At 41.9% G+C, this 18616-nt stretch overlaps 1 protein-coding gene across 4 annotated transcripts; it reads left to right on the top strand.

Moving 5' to 3' along the window:
- LOC106610954 (tumor necrosis factor alpha-induced protein 2) lies at nucleotides 1-12813 on the top strand. 4 transcript variants are annotated; one of them, XM_045723522.1, is made up of 14 exons: nucleotides 22-120; nucleotides 268-427; nucleotides 535-747; nucleotides 6934-7579; nucleotides 7678-7789; nucleotides 8004-8126; nucleotides 8293-8387; nucleotides 8522-8617; nucleotides 10735-10785; nucleotides 10997-11123; nucleotides 11290-11412; nucleotides 11498-11653; nucleotides 11819-11940; nucleotides 12177-12813. In XM_045723522.1, the coding sequence occupies exons 3-14, from the start codon at nucleotides 537-539 to the stop codon at nucleotides 12313-12315; spliced, it is 2001 nt and encodes a 666-aa protein (XP_045579478.1). In that variant the 5' UTR covers nucleotides 22-120; nucleotides 268-427; nucleotides 535-536; the 3' UTR covers nucleotides 12316-12813. The 4 variants fall into 4 exon arrangements, with proteins under 4 accessions (XP_045579476.1, XP_014066141.1, XP_045579478.1 ...); XM_045723521.1 differs by having other exon boundaries at nucleotides 25-120; nucleotides 309-427; XM_045723520.1 differs by lacking the exon at nucleotides 268-427 and having other exon boundaries at nucleotides 1-120.
- The last annotated feature ends 5803 nt before the right edge of the window (nucleotides 12814-18616 follow it).

Here is an 18616-nt window from a genome sequence, read left to right as displayed (position 1 = left end):
CCCACCCTGTCCTGCTGCAGCCTATAAATCGAAGAGCGATATGCAAACGTTTTCTGTCCTGTCGGGAGAGTAGATCTATTCCTTTCAGTTCACACATATTTTTCTATCTGGCTTCAGCAGGTAGGTCTTTACTGCATTCTTTCTTCTGCCTCTACATACTGAAAGTTTACTTATGATGTCAAATGTATTCATTTACAAAATATACTTAGCAATTATATATATGCCGACTGTATTTCTAACATTTTACCCAATTTTTGTTACGGGTAGACAGAGATAATGTGACATACAAACGACTTTAAATATTGTAGAGTACACGGCGGATTGTGGCCAGACCAAGACTCGAACCCTGGTCAAGCGATAGTCAAGCCAATACTTCAACCGTTATGCTAAGAGGTCCAAACCTCTTGCTGAGGTCGCTAGGTGTTGGGTAAATGTCGCTACAATATTTAACAATGCCGCAGATTGAACACAATCAGTTTCTAACACATTGCAAATGCAGTAAGTGACCATCTGTCTCTGACTGTCTCTCTGTAGCAATGAGGACCCTGCGGACCAGAAACACCTCAGGAATAGTATCCACTAAGCCAGAATCTCCAGTGGAACACAGTGGAAAGACATCATCAGCTGGAAGAAAGTTTAAACATTTTACACTGCCCCCTATCCTTAGACGGAATTCCAAGAGTAACAGCAACGTCTCCTTTCCAGATGTACCCAACACATCCAGTCTTATAGCCGCCCCCCCGAAGGGTGAGTGAAACCTACAATGAGTTCTCCCCTTCTCTATCTGTAATTCCATCTCTTTTTTAAACAGTTGTATTATTCCTATGTTATTATTCCTAGGTTATCATAGGTTATCATAAAAATCCCAGATATTAAATGTACATTTTTCGCATGACTAATTTATTTGTTTATATCACATCTGTAGATAGTTCTAACCAGTGATGTAAAAGTACTTTAAAGTACTACTTAAGTAGTTTTTTGGGGTAGCTGTACTTTACTTTACTATTTATATTTTTTGACAACTTTTACTTTTAATTCACTACATTCCTAAAGGAAATAATGTACTTTTTACTCCATACATTTTCCCTGACACCCAAAAGTACTTGTTACATGATGAATGCTTAGCAGGACAGGGAAATTGTCAAATTCACCTACTTATCAAGAATACAGGTGGTCATCCTTACTTACTAAATATAAATGCATTGTTTGTAAATAATGTTTGAGGGTTGGAGTGTATCTCTGACTATCTGTACAAATTTTAAAAACAAGAAAATGGAGCCATCTGCTTTGCTTAATATAAGGACTTTGAAATTATTTATGCTTTAACTTAAGTATATTTTAGCAATTACATTTACTTTTGATACTTAAGTATATTTAAAACCAAATACTTTTAGACTTTTAATCAAGTAGGTAAGTCTTTTGCTGGGTGACTTTCACTTTTACTTGAGTAACTTTATACACTGCTCAAAAAAATAAAGGGAACACTTAAACAACACAATGTAACTCCAAGTCAATCACACTTCTGTGAAATCAAACTGTCCACTTAGGAAGCAACACTGGTTGACAATAAATTTCACATGCTGTTGTGCAAATGGAATAGACAACAGGTGAAAATTATAGGTAATTAGCAAGACACCCCCAATAAAGGAGTGGTTCTGCAGGTGGGGACCAAAGACCACTTCTCAGTTCCTATGCTTCCTGGCTGATGTTTTGGTCACTTTTGAATGCTGGCGGTGCTTTCACTCTAGTGGTAGCATGAGACGGAGTCTACAACCCACACAAGTGGCTCAGGTAGTGCAGCTCATCCAGGATGGCACATCAATGCGAGCTGTGGCAAGAAGGTTTGCTGTGTCTGTCAGCGTAGTGTCCAGAGCATGGAGGCGCTACCAGGAGACAGGCCAGTACATCAGGAGACGTGGAGGAGGCCGTAGGAGGGCCACAACCCAGCAGAAGGACCGCTACCTCCGCCTTTGTGCAAGGAGGAGCAGGAGAAGCACTGCTAGAGCCCTGCAAAATGACCTCCAGCAGGCCACAAATGTGCATGTGTCTGCTCAAACGGTCAGAAACAGACTCCATGAGGGTGGTATGAGGGCCCGACGTCCACATGTGAGGGTTGTGCTTACGGCCCAACACCGTGCAGGATGTTTGGCATTTGCCAGAGAACACCAAGATTGGCAAATTCGCCACTGGCGCCCTGTGCTCTTCACAGATGAAAGCAGGTTCACACTGAGCACGTGGCAGACGTGACAGAGTCTGGAGACGCCGTGGAGAACGTTCTGCTGCCTGCAACATCCTCCAGCATGACCGGTTTGGCGGTGGGTCAGTCATGGTGTGGGGTGGCATTTCTTTGGGGGGCCGCACAGCCCTCCATGTGCTCGCCAGAGGTAGCCTGACTGCCATTAGGTACCGAGATGAGATCCTCAGACCCCTTGTGAGACCATATGCTGGTGCGGTTGGCCCTGGGTTCCTCCTAATGCAAGACAATGCTAGACCTCATGTGGCTGGAGTGTGTTAGCAGTTCCTGCAAGAGGAAGGCATTGATGCTATGGACTGGCCCGCCCGTTCCCCAGACCTGAATCCAATTGAGCACATCTGGGACATCATGTCTCGCTCCATCCACCAACGCCACGTTGCACCACAGACTTTCCAGGAGTTGGCGGATGCTTTAGTCCAGGTCTGGGAGGAGATCCCTCAGGAGACCATCCACCACCTCATCAGGAGCATGCCCAGGCGTTGTAGGGAGGTCATACAGGCACGTGGAGGCCACACACACTACTGTGCCTCATTTTGACTTGTTTTAATGACATTACATCAAAGTTGGATCAGCCTGTAGTGTGGTTTTCCACTTTAATTTTGAGTGTGACTCCAAATCCAGACCTCCATGGGTTGATAAATTGGATTTCCATTGATTATTTTTGTGTGATTTTGTTGTCAGCACATTCAACTATGTAAAGAAAAAAGTATTTAATAAGATTATTTCTTTCATTCAGATCTAGGATGTGTTGTTTAAGTGTTCCCTTTATTTTTTTGAGCAGTATATTAAGTGTCATGACTTGGCCTGTGGGTAAGGTTTATGACCCCCCCCATAAATACCTTTCTCCCTTCCCTCTCTCTTTGACTCCACTGAAGGACTCTTGAATAGCCTTTGTTAAACATAGAGAGTCTGGGAACATCAAACAAGTGGGGGGAAAGCAACCATATTTCGGTAATAGAACCAGTTGAAAATATGCGTTGGTACTCAATGAATATGTCAGTTCGGTTGTCATCTGAGACATTATGACTGATGACAGGATGACATAAACTGTATCTGGGAAAGTCTACACATTCTAGTTATCAGATTCACATGGAACTGTTGTGCAATTTAAATGTTTAAATATGACACTATTTGTGAAAAGATTAAATGTAATTTTAGCTTCCAAATGAGAGAATTGGGTTTTCATAAGGTTAGAGCCCTGCTCAATCAGTGGCCTGCCCCTGTGAAGAGACATGGGTTATAAACTATGAAACACACCCTTCTCTCCCTCCACTATATAAGCCCTTGACGAAAATGTAACCTCCTGTTCCGAGGACGATAGGACGACGGTCCATACGTTAAAAAGGACTAACATGTCAACTACAGAACTAAGCCAACCTCAGCGTGAGCTTTGGTTGTGAATGGTATGAACTTTGAACTCTTATTCACTAAAGAAGTGAGCCCTCCTAGCCGTTGAGTTAGCAACAGCAGCTGTAAACGTGGGCTAGGGAAGGACGGACGACGTATCCGGTCTAACACACAACGAAGATACTACAACGTATCCAATTTACCACCAGAGACATTCTTCCGAGGACAGGAAGATCTCTGTTGGCCAACACGGCCAGCATCTACGACCAACCTACCGAAGCGCAGCTCAGAGTAAATATTTATTGCATTTTCCTTTTCCAAATGGGCGGTAATTTAGAATGCATAAGATACTGTATTTACGATAGTACAGCTTCTCCCTTTGTTCCTCAGTCTTCCCGCTCTTTCATTTAAGCCCAACCCCCCTCTCTTTGAGTAACCAGCCGTCATACAGGTTCCGTCCACCAGGGACGTTTTCTGTATGACATAATTTGCATTCTGTGTATATGTAATTCTGTGTGATTAGTTAGGTATTTAGTAAATAAATAATTAAACCCAATTTTGTGTTGCTGATTCAACTTGTTAGCCAGGGTTCGTGAAGATAACCAAGAATTTACAACTTTCTGATGAGACTGAAATAAGGTGACGATTAATATTGACTGCTATTGATGTAAAATATTACTAGGTCTTTAACCTGTCTGGGCTAGGGGGCAGTATTTTCACGGCCGGATGAAAAACGTACCCAATTTAAACAGGTTACTACTCTGGCTCAGAAACTAGAATATGCATATTATTAGTAGATTTTGATAGAAAACACTCTGAAGTTTCTAAAACTGTTTGAATGGTGTCTGTGAGTATAACAGAACTCATATGGCAGGCAAAAACCTGAGAAAAAATCCAACCAGGAAGTGGATTGTAGTTTTTCAAGACTGGGCCTATTCAGTATACAGTGACTTAGGGTTCAATTTGCACTTCCTAAGGCTTCCACGAGATGTCAACAGTCTTTAGAATGTGTTTCAGGCTTTTGCAGTCAACAGAGAGCGAACAAGACCTCCTGGAGTCTGATGACCGAGAGAATGACAGGCCACAATTACGCGCGTTCACGTGAGGAGGTAGCTGTGTTCCATAACGTTTTTCAAGACATTGGAATCGTCCGGTTGGAATATTACTGAAGTTTTACGTTAAAAAGGCCCTAAAGATTGATGTTTTACAACGTTTGACATGTTTCAACGAACGTAAATATAACTTTTTATCGTGAAATTTTCGGCGCGCTTCCTAGATTTGGAGTAGCTTACTGAATGCGCAAACAACAAGGAGTTATTTGGACATAAATTATGGACTTTATCGAACAAAACAACATTTATTGTGGACCTGGAATTCCTGGAAGTGCCTTCTGATGAAGATCATCAAAGGTAAGTGAATATTTCTAATGCTATTTATGATTTTAGATGACTCCAAAATAGCAGGTATCTGTATTGCCTGGTGTATTTTTCTGAGCGCAGTTCTCAGATTATTGCAACGTGTGCTTTACCCGTGAAGATTTTTTGAAATCTGTCACAGCGGTTGCATAAAGGAGATGTTCATCTATAATTCTTTGAATAACAGTTTAACCTCTTACATCTAGACGTTCCGCTAGCGGAACACCTGCTCCAATAGCCAATGATGGGCGTGGCGCGAATTACAAATTCCTCAAAAATACAAAAACTTCAATTTTTCAAACATATGACTATTTTACACCATTTTAAAGACAAGACTCTCCTTTATCTAACCACACTGTCCGATTTGAAAAGGCTTTACAACGAAAGCAAAACATTAGATTATGTCAGCAGAGTACCCAGCCAGAAATAATCACACACCCATTTTTCAAGCTAGCATATAATGTCACATAAATCCAAACCACAGCTAAATGCAGCACTAACCTTTGATGATCTTCATCAGATGACACCCCTAGGACATTATGTTATACAATACATGCATGTTTTGTTCAATCAAGTTCATATTCATATCAAAAAACAGCTTTTTACATTAGCATGTGACGTTCAGAACTAGCATACCCCCCGCAAACTTCCGGTGAATTTACTAAATTACTCACGATAAACGTTCACAAAAAACATAACAATTATTTTAAGAATTATAGATACAGAACTCCTCTATGCACTCGCCATGTCCGATTTTAAAATAGCTTTTCGGTGAAAGCACATTTTGCAATATTCTCAGTAGATAGCCCAGCCATCACGGCTAGCCATTTAGACACCGACCAAGTTTAGCCCTGACCAAAGTCAGATTTACTATAAGAAAAATGTTATTACCTTTGCTGTCTTCGTCAGAATGCACTCCCAGGACTTCTACTTTAATAACAAATGTTGGTTTGGTTCAAAATAATCCATAGTTATATCGAAATAGCGGCGTTTTGTTCGTGCGTTCAAGACACTATCCGAATGGTAAAGAAGGGTTACGAGCACGGCGCATTTCGTGACAAAAAAATTCTAAATATTCCATTACCGTACTTCGAAGCATGTCAACCGCTGTTTAAAATCCATTTTTATGCTATTTTTCTCGTAAAAAAGCGATAATATTCCGACCAGGAGTCGTTGTATCCGTTCAAAGACGAAAGAATAAAAACATGGGGTCGTCTCATGCACGAGCCTGAGTCCCATTGTCCGCTGATAGACCACTTAGCAAATGCGCTAATGCTTTTCAGCCAGGGCCTGGAATTATGTCATTCAGCTTTTTGCCGCCTTCTGAGAGCCCATGGGAGCCATAGGAAGTGTCACGTAACAGCAGAGATAATCAAGAAGGACAAGATATGGTCAGAGAGGGCGCTTCCTGTTTGGAATCTTCTCAGGTTTTGGCCTGCGAAATGAGTTCTGTTATACTCACAGACACCATTCAAACAGTTTTAGAAACTTTAGGGTGTTTTCTATCCAAATCAAACAATTATATGCATATTCTAGTTACTGGGCAGGAGTAGTAACCAGATTAAATCGGGTACGTTTTTTATCCGGCCGTGCAAATAAAATTATTCGGAAGATAACAGCTCTATAAACATTCTTTCGTGGTGCCCCGACGTTGTAGTTAATTACATTTACATGATTAGCTTAATCAGGTAATATTAATTACAGAGAAAGGATTTTATAGAATAGCATGTCATATCACTTATTCCGGCATAGCCAAAGACACGACATAAGGTATCTATACTTTTACTCAAGTATGACAATTGGGTACTTTTTCCACCGCTGGTTCTAACACATGTCATACATTCGTACGTACATGTTTTATGGCAAATAGTTTAGACACTGTAAACACTACATTGTTTTTGTTGTCTTTTCCTTCAGAGTTGTTGACTTTTGAGCAGAACCTTGAGAGAAATCGCCTGTCTGCTGCTGGCCAACAGCTGATAGACAGAGAGGAGCGTCTATATGGACGGATCTCAGAAGTAGTTCAGCCGACCACAGAGAAGAAGGAGAAAGAGCAGCTCGCCAGAGATCGCAAAGGCCTCCTCAGCCACATAGACCTGGCTGTGAAGAGTTCTCTCAGTCCGGACGAAGACAGTCTGGAAGCTCTGAAGTCTGCAGTGAAGGCTATCCTACAGGAGGAGGAGCAGGATAGACGATGGCTGAAGCAGGAGAGTAAACGGCCTTCCTGGAGGCCCAGTGAGTGTAGACGTCACCACGACACTGTCATCCAGAGCCTGGTGGAGGAGTGTATGGTCAATGCCGAATTGCCCCCTGAAGAGAGCAACAAGCTACGCTCCTCCCTGCAGAGGGACATCTGTGGGAAGGGCAGACGCCTGCAGGAGGACCTGCTGAGGGTGGTGAAGGTTGTGAAGGGCTGTTACCCAAAGGACATGGATATCTGCAACCTCTATGGAAAAATGTACCACCAAGCCTTCAGTGCAGGGATGAGAAAGGTTGCAGAGTATGGGCTGGGCATGGTTGACTGTTCTTACCTCCTGCATTGGGTGAATGTTGCCTACCCAGAGTGAGTGATATCTTATTTTTGTTTGCTTATTCAAATACTATATAAGGAGGTTAGGAGATGTGACTGACTAACATAGTAACTCCTGGTTTTTGTTTTAGGATTCTACATAATCTGGAACTGATCAAGGCGATTAACTCTGAGGCGTTGGGAAAGCTGTTGACTGAAGAGTTAACAACACAACTGGAGAATCAATATCTTACTCACCAAGAGGTAAATATGATTTAAATAAAAATGTGTCCTGCAAATTGGAGGACAGCTTTCTGACCCATGTGTTTGTTTTCGAACAGAAACATATTAGCTTTACCCACCTAGATATGAATAATTGATTGTAGATCATAAAAAAGTTAAGTTTACAGTAATTATCCCAGAGATAAATATATCCCTTGTTAGATAATGCATTGTTTTGTTTATGCTCTATTTTCAGAAAGAGGTGCAGACATTGATCAACAAAGTGCTGAATGTAGAGGAGCAAGCCTGGAGGGAGGGATCTGTGCCAGAGCTCAGAGACAACTGTTACTTTAGCCCCTTGGCCATCGATGTCATTCAGGTAGACATCATATAGGAAATATTCGGCATCCTCATGCCTTTATTGCTCTTACTATTCAGTTAGTCACAAATTACGCTGTTTATTTCAACAGAGATTAATTTCAAATGGAAAGGTCACTTATTCTCCATCTTTAACCAACTCACTTTCTATTTCTCTGTCCCTTTAGTTTGTTAATGCTGCATTCGAATCAGTAGAGACAGTTTTGGGAGACACGTCCAAAGTCCAGATGATTGCGTGCCTGTTGAAGGACTTCTTGAATAGGTAATATGAACTTTTTGCAGGACAGAATTGCATGTTGTGAATCATGAAGTAACAGTGCATTGTGTTGTATTCTACTCCAAATACTATTAAATCAAGATGATCTATTAATAATGTACCAAATTACACACTTCCAGCTACAAGAAATTCCAGGAGAAAGTTCTCAAGGGATGCAACAATAGAAACAGCAGAACTGTGATAATGGCCAATCTTTCCTGTGTTGAACAATTTAGGTATGTTTTATTTTCTCTTTATGTGATGTGATGTCCAAATTGATAGGACCACCATGACATAATCTAGTCGTCTAATTTGATCAAATCAAACTTTATTTGTCACATGCGCCGAATACAACAAGTGTAGACATTACCGAGAAATGCTTATTTACAAGCCCTTAACCAACAGTGCAGTTCAAGAAGAGTTAAGAAAATATTTACCAAATAATTAAAAGTAACACAATAACATAACAATAACGAGACTATAATACAAGGGATACCGATACCGAGTCAGTGTGCGGCGGTACAGGTTAGTTGAGGTAATTGTACATGTAGGCAAGGGTGAAGTGACTATCAATAGATAATAAACAGCGAGTAGCAGCAGTGTACAAAACAAATGGAGGGGGTGGGGTCAATGTAATAGTCCGGTGGCATTTTTATTAATTGTCCAGCAGTCTTATGGCTTGGGGGTAGAAGCTGTTAAGCAGCCTTTTAGTCCTAGACTTGGCACTCCGGTACCGCTTGCCATGCAGTAGCAGAAAAAACAGTCTATGACTGGAGTGACTGGAGTCTCTGACAATTTTATGGGCTTTCCTCTGACACCGCCTATTATATAGGTCCTGGATGGCAGGAAGCTTGGCCCCAGTGATGTACTGGGCCGTACGCACTACCCTCTGTAGCGCCTTACAGTCAGATGTCGAGTAGTTGCCATACCAGGCGGTAATGCAACCAGTCATGATGCTCTTGACGGTGCAGCTGTAGAACATTTTGAGGATCTAGGGACCCATGCCAAATCTTTTCAGTCTCCTGAGGGGGGAAAAAGTTTTGTCGTGCCCTCTTCACGACTGTCTTGGTGTGTTTGGACCATGATAGTTTGTTGGTGATGTGGACACCAAGGAACTTGAAACTCTCGACCCGTTCCACTACAGCCCCGTTGATGTTAATGGGGGCCTGTTCGGCTCGCCTTTTCCTGTAGTCTGCGATCTGCTCCTTTGTCTTGCTCACATTGAGAGAGAGGTTGTTGTCCTGGCACCACACTGCCAGTTCTCTGACCTCCTCCCTATAGGCTGTCTCATCGTTGTCGATGATCAGGCCTACCACTTGTGTGGTCAGCAAACTTAATGATGGTGTTGGGGTCGTGTTTGGCCACGCTGTCGTGGGTGAACAGGGAATACAGGAGGGGACTAAGTACACACCCCCGAGGGGCCCCAGTGTTGAGGATCAGAGTGGCAGACGTGTTGTTGCCTACCCTTATCACCTGGGGGCGGCCCGTCAGGAAGTCCAGGATCCAGTTGCAGAAGAAGGTGTTTAGTCCCAGGGTCCTTAGCTTAGTGATGAGCTTTGTGGGCACTATGGTGTTGAACGCTGAGCTGTAGTCAATGAACAGCATTCTCACATAGATGTTCCTTTTGTCCAGGTGGGAAAGGGCAGTGTGGAGTGCGATTGAGATTGCGTCACCTTTGGGAGCGGTATGTGAATTGGAGTGGGTCTAGGGTATCCGGGAGGATGCTGTTGATGTGAGCCAGCTGTTATTGACAAAGACACACCCCCACCCCAGATAAAAAAAAACACCTTAAGGAAAAGCGGGGACTGTGAAGGAACACAAACATTTGCACAGACACATGCATATACACACATACGATAACATACGCACTACACATGGATTTAATAATGTAGATATGTGGTAGTGGTGGAGTAGGGGCCTGAGGGCACACAGTGTGTTGTGAATGTATTGCAACGTTTTAAAATTGTATGAACTGCCTTAATTTTGCTGGACCCCAGGAAGAGTAGCTAATGGGAATCCATAATAAATACAAATACCCCTAGTCTTTCCAGACGTATCATCTCTGTTCTGCCGGTGCATGGAAAATCCCGCTAGCTCTATATTATGTGTCTTCGTTCAGCCACGACTCAGTGAAACATAAGATATTACAGTTCTTAATGTTCCGTTGGTAGGGTAATCGTAGGTCATCAATTTTATTTTCCAATGATTGCATGTTAGCAAGTAGAACAGAAGGCAGTGGGAGTTTACTCGCTCGCCTACGGAATCTCAGAAGGCAGCCCGACCTGCGTCCTCTTTTCCTCTGTGTTTTCTTCACGCAAATGACGGGGATTTGGGCCTGTTCACGGGAGAGCAGTATATCTTTCTCGTCGGTCTCGTTAAAGGAAAAAGCTTCTTCCAGTTCGTGGTGAGTAATTGCTGTTCTGATGTCCAGAAGTTATTTTCGCTCCTAAGATACGGTAGCAGTAACATTATGTACAAAATACATTTTAAAAATAAGTTACAAACAACGCAAAAAAGCAAACAAAATAGCACAATTGGTCAGGAGCATGTAAAACATCAGCCATTCTCTTAAGCGCCATCTTATTAAGCCATTTTACCTGTATGATTCCACACAGGGACTATATTGTGAAGAAAGCAGATCTCTTCCCAGTGGATATAAAGGAATGCTGTTTGTCCATAGTAGCTGATATGAAAAATTGTGGCTACAGATCTTTAACAAGCCCCATACACAAGGACCTCAAGGTATTGCTGACTTACACATCTAAAATCCAGGCTTTGTGAAAAGTTTGACTTTACATCTGAGGAAAGGAAGTAATATAAAGTGGAATGTACCTACTAGCCTGTCATTGGTCTTGATATTGATCTGTTGTCTATCTGCCTCCTCCTCTCTAAACACACACACACACAGTCTCAGTACAGCAGTCTGGGAACGCCCATATGGTTGGAGAAGAAACAGGTGTTTGAGAAGCTGTTGGAAGGAATTAACAAACACACCCAGGATGTTAGGGGCTTGACTGACTCCTGCCATCAGGTAAATTGATTGACAAATCGATTGAAAGATGGAATGGCTGATTTATTGATAGATTGAGAAGTTGATTGAATGGATGGTTATGCAGGAGCTGCTGGGCCAGCTGCACTTGGAGGTGACAACAGAGTACGTGAGAAGGCTACTGAAGAGGAAGATCAAGCTGAGAGACAAAGCGATGCAGGAGCAGGCGGCCAGGTCGGTGTGTGAGGATGGCCAGAGACTAAACAAACTGTTCACTGAAGCGGTGAGAATACACACACACACACACACACACACACACACACACACACACACACACACACACACACACACACACACACACACACACACACACACACACACACACACACACACACACACACACACACACACACACACACAGGAAGTAACATTTTGACTGTTTTCACAGGGTTCCAGGGAGGAGTGGCTGAGTGACATTCTGGCCAGGATTGCTGAAGTGCTGAAACTCCAAGACATTTCTTCCATACAGCTGGAAATAGTAACTCTGAGTCAAGCTTACCCTGATCTCAGGTTGAACTTTCATACTACTTACTCACATAACTGTTATTGCACAAGACTGTAGCTATGTGATTTTGTATCTCCTTTGCATACTATGTAGTGATGGCTGATATTGATACAGAAATAATTCAGGTTATAATGCTAAATTCAGTTAAAGTTCATTGCACAAGGCCAATAACACACTGCAGATGATTCTGTGTTTGCATTGAACAATCAATGAGCTCACCCTTTTCCCCTTTGACCCGCAGTGACGTCCAGGTGACCGCCCTGCTTAGCCTCAAGTCCAACCTTTCTGCCTCAGCTGTGAAGAGGATAAAGAAGACCCTCCTGGACATCCAGGACACCACCAGCTCCCAGGATGGCCCATCCTTTTTCTCCAAGGTATAGGGTTTCACTAGCGTTTTGGTCTTAATTTAATGTTAGGGTTAGGCATGAGGTTAGCAGTGTGGTTAGGGTTAAGGCTAGAGTTTTAAAATCATATTTTAACTAGAGAAATTGTAGAAATGGGTGTGATTTATGACTTTGTGGCAACTAGTGACGACAGGTCAAATGATTGTTGAACACTCTTGAGTCAAGTCTGTAGTGTTAACCATGCAATGATAAGCTGTACTGTATAAGATTGTTGCAAAATAGCTTGTCTTTTGTGTATGGGAATTCTTAAAGGGACTTATTTCACATTGCTGTACCTTATGAGCTTTTGAGGGTGCTGTGAAAAGTAGACATTTGTTATATTGTATAAAAGGGTTCTTTTAGGTTAGTGCAGTTTTTTCCTCAATGAGAATACTGTGTTCTTAATGCTTCTTATAGATTTGTATGTTGTATTTTGCATGTTGAATTATTTACGTAATAAAAAGGACTATGCATTACGTCTGTAAGGCACCTCAATATAGTTCTCTGTCATTTCTTCTTCATGGACTCAAGAAGTACGAGTTTATTGAGTGTTTTCTTCCTTACTCAAGGATTTCCCTCAAATTGGTTAGTCAACCATTCTAAGTCATTGTTACTATTTTGGCAACGACAAGGGGAAGTATACACACTAAGTACTTGTCTAGCCGACTGTGATTTGTTTTGTGTATCAGTTCCAGGTAAACGCTCACTTTACCAGTAAGCTACCTATTACTTTGGAAAGAGGAAGGAAACGGCAACAGGATAGGCTGCCAATACTTCCAGGTTAATGTCTCTAGCTCCCCTGGAAGACTGTCAGTGTTTTGATAATATGTTGTGATAAGGATTTAAGGGGAAACACCAGACATTGATGATAATATCCCCTGGGATACTATTGAGGAAGCATGTACAGCATTAACAGCATTGTTAACAGTTTTTCAAGTGAGTCAGGCTGCCAGTTCTTCCAGGTTAATGTCTCTAGCTCCCCTGGAAGACTGTCAGTGTTTTGATAATAGGGTGTGATAAGGATTTAAGGGGAAACACCATACCTTAATGATAATATCCCCTGGGATTCAATTGAAGAAGCATGCAGTTGGTGGATTGTCCATTGAAAAAGATAAGCTAAATTCCATCCTATGTCTCTAATGGGGCCATCCAAAACGCATTCAAATTGAGTTACTGAATGTGTTGTGAATTACTATAAGTTTTGGAATTTACAATATTAGATAACTACTCCCACAAGCCAAGCAGACTGTTCGGGGCTTCTCCTTCTCGGGAGAAGAGCAATGACCAATAGCCTTACTGCCTATCTCCATCTACAGGGTGCTATTGGTTATACACTCACTGAACATGAACAAGTCATTCCACAAGGCATGTTTTAGGATTAAAACCACTTGACCTCAAAATGAAAAACTTGATCTGTTATCCAATTTCAGATATGTCCTACTATTATTTATCTTTAATACATAAAAAATAACAGAGTACCTTTACATATTTTGTAAACTTTTAAACAGAGCTCCAAATATTGTGCGGTCGGTTGCGAACTTGAAGGTCATGTTTAGTGCCGTCATCCGCCTGAGACGTCCCACTCTCAGCAACAGAGAAGACAGCCATACCAGGTTCCAGACCTTGTTTGGTACAGGTAAATCAGGTACACCTCCTAGCTTGCCTCCAGCACCTCCCGGGTCTGTGTCCGTGACAGGCCTCCCTTTCAACACAGCAGGGCTGGTAGGTGCTCCGTACTACAACGAGATAAACATTGATCAATACATAATACTGTATATATCAAGCATGTACTCAAGCGAATCTCTATGTAATAAATCATGCAGACCTTGGAAACCCTGTGGTATACTCAGTGTAAGGAGGGGCTGTTTTAACTTGTACTGGAGCAGTCCCTCGGTATCTCACTGACTGTTATCTTGAGACTTTCAACATCGCTGCTCTCCAGCACTTCTCTCACTTTCAGCTGTATGAGGTTCCACTGTTCAACATCATGATTCTGATTTAAAAAACGAATGTCAGTAGAAGAATTTTGGCCATTTTCTGAGATGAACCAGCTGTATCTGATCAGATAGAGAGAATAAATGTATAGTAACTGGTGTACAGGTCTAGCTCTCACCAGCCCTGGGAATATGGAGTAAAGGAGCTCGGCATCACGCGTCATTCTTTTGCCCACGTTAATCCCATCTCTCCACCAGCTTCCCATGGTTGCTCTGCACCAGGTGTTGGAGGTACAGGGGGGTGATGCGCTGATAGGCTTTGTTAATCACAATCTGCAGAGAGAAAGGAGAAAGATGTATAATACAATATTCCCAACAGAACAAGAGACAAGTGTTGAGTACCTGACTTTACAGTTTTGTTATAATTGCAATAGTAATGCTCTCACACCAGATGTGAACAGTAAACACACCTTTTGCATGTCCTGGTCTTTGGGAAGGTTCTGGGAACATTTCTTCAATCTCTTTCATTTGATTTTCCATTTGTTCATCCTCTCTTTTGAAATACTTCTTCAAGGAAATCTGGGGATCATAAAACATTGTACATCGTCCAGTTTCTCTTAATGTTTTCAATATCATTAAATAAGAAATTACGATGACAATATTAATGTGTTTCTAGGATGTTCAAGAGTGCACATTGAAAGTGGGGAATTTGTTGATTTTTAACAGAGGCTAACTGCTAATTGCTATATCATTTATTTGCAGCTGGGGGGGAAATGCACCTGTGCAAATTGAATTGGTCTTTCCAGAAGAAACTTAAAAGCAAGAGCTTCCATCCCCTTAAGTGTTGAAATGGTTTTAACACAGTCAAAACTTGTTATCTCTGGCAATCGTTGGAACATACAGCCCGCAAAAGAAACATAATAATTTATAATCATAATGATGACCATGATCCAACAGTGATACATGAGATTTGATTTTATGTCATGCTCATTGTAATGGAATAAACTATCATTACTGATTGCAAACAGCATAAGAAGAATAGAGAAACTCACTTGAGTTCATTGCAGGTGTTGAAAGTCTTGAAGAAGTGCATTGTACCAGACATGCCCATTCTTGCTTGTTTCTGAAGGTGTTTATTTTCAACATTGACATACCTGCACAGTTTAGCACATTCATTCAACATTGTGCCTGGTCAAACAGTTATAGACCATGAAACAGTTGTGGGACTAAGAAAAAGCGAGACCTACCTTTTTATGAAGTCCTGTAGCTCTTGCCAACAGACTATATGTGCCATGAGCATCAGAGTTTGGCTCATCATCTTTGCTCTTTGGAGCACAGAACTGATGCACTACGCAGAGGAAGAAAAGAGACATGGAGAGAAATGTCTTAGTATAGACTTACAGGGATACACTGTATAATCTCTGTGCACATCCCTGCTGGTTGAAGTACCTGAATGACATCCAGATGCAGGTGGATGAAGGCATCTTCCCCAGAGAGACACACCTCTCTACCTGACTATTCACAGATGTCATCCTGCGGTGGGTCAGAAAGAAAGAGAGAGAGACTCAGGAGGTGTACTGATAGACCGAAATGAGTTAAATATTATATTCACAGGAACTGCTTGGATTATTATCACAAATATATGTTTAAAAATCGATACATGTTAGAAATCTAACCCTCAAGAAGTAGGACACCTGTACTGATTTGTTTGTTTTGAGATGACATTAACGACCCTATACGTGATTCACCTGGACAGTGGCCAGTAGTTGCCTCACCCTGTGGGAACCAGTCTGTCAGAAGGAGAAGGTCAACTGCTTGGAGAGCCTCAGGTCAGGGTGTCCTAGCAGCTCCATTGTTACACTGAGTACCTGTGTAGAACACAGTAAAGACCTCCTTTATTTTACCAGGCAAGTCAGTTAAGAACAAATTCTTATTTACAATGACAGCCTACCCATGAACTGCCTTATTCAGGGGCAGAACAACAGATGCTTACCTTGCCAGCACAGGGATTTGATCCAGCAACCTTTTGGTTACAGGCCCAACACTCTAACCACTAGGCTACCTGCTGCCCCATTGTGTAAATAAGCTGAAAGATCTGGTGTACACAATCAAACGTACACAGATGATAGCAAGCAATCCAATGCCTCAGCAACTCAGCCTCTTTGAGCAGGGGTATTAACCTCAGAAGCTCCCCCAGCATAGTTCTCTGCACCTCCTTTAGGTAGCACTTCAGTTGATTCATAGTGTCCTCTGCTGGCAGTTTAGGGAAGTGTTTGTCCACAGACGCCTCCATACGGTGAAAGTATCTTTGGAGCAAGTTTTCTGAGTCTGTATCGTCCTTCTTCTGAGTCTCACTGAACAAAAAACAAATTACCATTATTATACCATACATGTGACTCTAAGTTGATTCAATATAAATTGAATACTGATTGCTTTGGTCATAATACATTACATTAAAATAATTAATTGATCCCAAGAAATGTAGACATATCTTCTTGCTTTTGGAACAAACATGATGAATGACAAACAATAGGTAGACCATAGTAAGAATCTGGATCTCACCATCTGCATGTAGTGTACTGTTCTTCATCAGACGATTCTCATCCTTCCTCCTTACCTTTTCTGGTCATCAAGATTAATCTCTTCACGGTTCTCTTTTGGGTTGATTGTCTGACACACCGATTGCCACAAAAAGTACCAATGCTGAACTCAACTGGTCCTCAGTCAGAATCCAAGTAGGTAGATATTATGATGTAATATCTTGAGGGGATGGAGCAGGTGCATGTACAGTAGTACAGATGAGGAATACTGTAAGTCACAGTTTGTCAGCCAACCACCAATGTCCATACAAGAGGCTGTCTGCCGAACTATGTACAGTAGAGCTGGAGCAGGGAATTTACCCCTTTTCCCATTAGCGACACTCCACAGTCATGGTGTTGCTTTCAGTTTCTGTGGCTGCATTGTACTGGATGCCTGCCTATATAACATTACATTTTGTAACAATAGACTCATTGTGAGGACTGTTTTTTTTACAATAATCCTGTTAATAGTTAATAGGAGTAACTGATGATAGGACACAATACATTTAAAATGTGTTTGAAAGATAAACATGCTGGAGGTTATTTATTTTTATTTAATTAGGCAAATCAGTTAAGAACAAACACTTATTTACAACAACAGCCTACCCCGGCAACACTGGACCCATTGTACACCACCCTATTGTACTCCCAATCACAGTCAGATGTGATACAGCCTGGATTCAAACCAGAGACTGTAGTGACAACTCTTGCACTGAGATGCAGTGCCTTAGACCACTGAGCCACACGGGAGCCCATTACAGTGTAGAACTTTCCTATATGGGTGAACACCGTCTACCCTTTTGAATTTTTCCCAAACTTTCCTAGGTCTGGAAAAAATTCAAGGAGTGGGGGAATATTTACAACTGCTCTACCTGGTTGTTCCATTCCACACTCATACAACCAAATTCCCAAACATTCCTCCTGGGATTATTGCTATCCACTCATAACTGGCCCTGACATGCTGGTGGCCTGGTTTCATAGAGAGAGAAAAAGAAGAGGAAAAGTTAATATATTTGTGTCTGCCACAGTAGAAATATATTGATTGACTGAGAAATATAGTACCAAACCAAAGGCTATTTGTTTTACAACAGCTAACCAGAGATGGTGTTGGCAGTGGGTGTGGTAGTGGTTGTGTATCAGGATAAAGGGAATTTTCCCAAGTGAGCTCGAAACGTTTCCTTATTGTTAACATGACAATCATGATTATTCAAAGCTGAACTAATGATGATGCAATCATTTTATCAGTACCAGAGAGGAAGGTGCTCCGCGTTAAACAAATGGGGGCAAGAAATGTGATTTGTTTTGCTCACAAGAAAAGGGCACCATTGAAAGGAGTGATTACTGGCGTAGCGGTAAATGTAAAAGTTGACCAACTGAACGGGAAGATTCCCAGTGTTTGTGATGCTCATCGTTTGGTGCGACACAGACAGGGTGGCGTGAGTTGGTGAAACAGAAAAGTAATTGTCTGTTCTTTTGAGTTTTGATGTTGATTCTTTGCCTGACAAAGTGATGTTAGGATATATAAGTTATCCTGTACGAGCTTTTGTGCCGAATACATTACGTTGTTACAGGTGTCAAGCTTATGGGCATGTGACAGCAGTGTGTAGGAGGGAGGTTCCTTGGTGTGAGAAGTGTGCAGAAGGGCATGAGACAAAGGAATGTGTAGCATTGGGGAAAGTAGCGGTATGTGTTAATTGTAGGGGTGTCCATGGGGCTGGGGATCAGAAATGTCCCGTGCGAGAGAGGCAGGTTGAGGTTTCCAGGGTTAGAATAGTTCAGAAGTTG

The sequence above is a fragment of the Salmo salar genome, chromosome ssa09 (assembly GCF_905237065.1).
Source record: "Salmo salar chromosome ssa09, Ssal_v3.1, whole genome shotgun sequence".
Taxonomy (NCBI): domain Eukaryota; kingdom Metazoa; phylum Chordata; class Actinopteri; order Salmoniformes; family Salmonidae; genus Salmo; species Salmo salar.
Note: the sequence above shows the minus strand (reverse complement) of the source record. Positions and strands in the feature narration are given on the sequence as shown.

Excerpts from the sequence above, each read along its gene's own strand:
- LOC106610954 (XM_045723520.1), top strand. The coding sequence starts at position 537 with ATGAGGACCCTGCGGACCAGAAACACCTCAGGAATAGTATCCACTAAG. Across the intron at positions 7,790-8,003 it reads AATATCTTACTCACCAAGAG|AAAGAGGTGCAGACATTGAT; the intron begins GTAAATATGATT and ends CTCTATTTTCAG. Across the intron at positions 11,654-11,818 it reads ACAAACTGTTCACTGAAGCG|GGTTCCAGGGAGGAGTGGCT; the intron begins GTGAGAATACAC and ends CTGTTTTCACAG.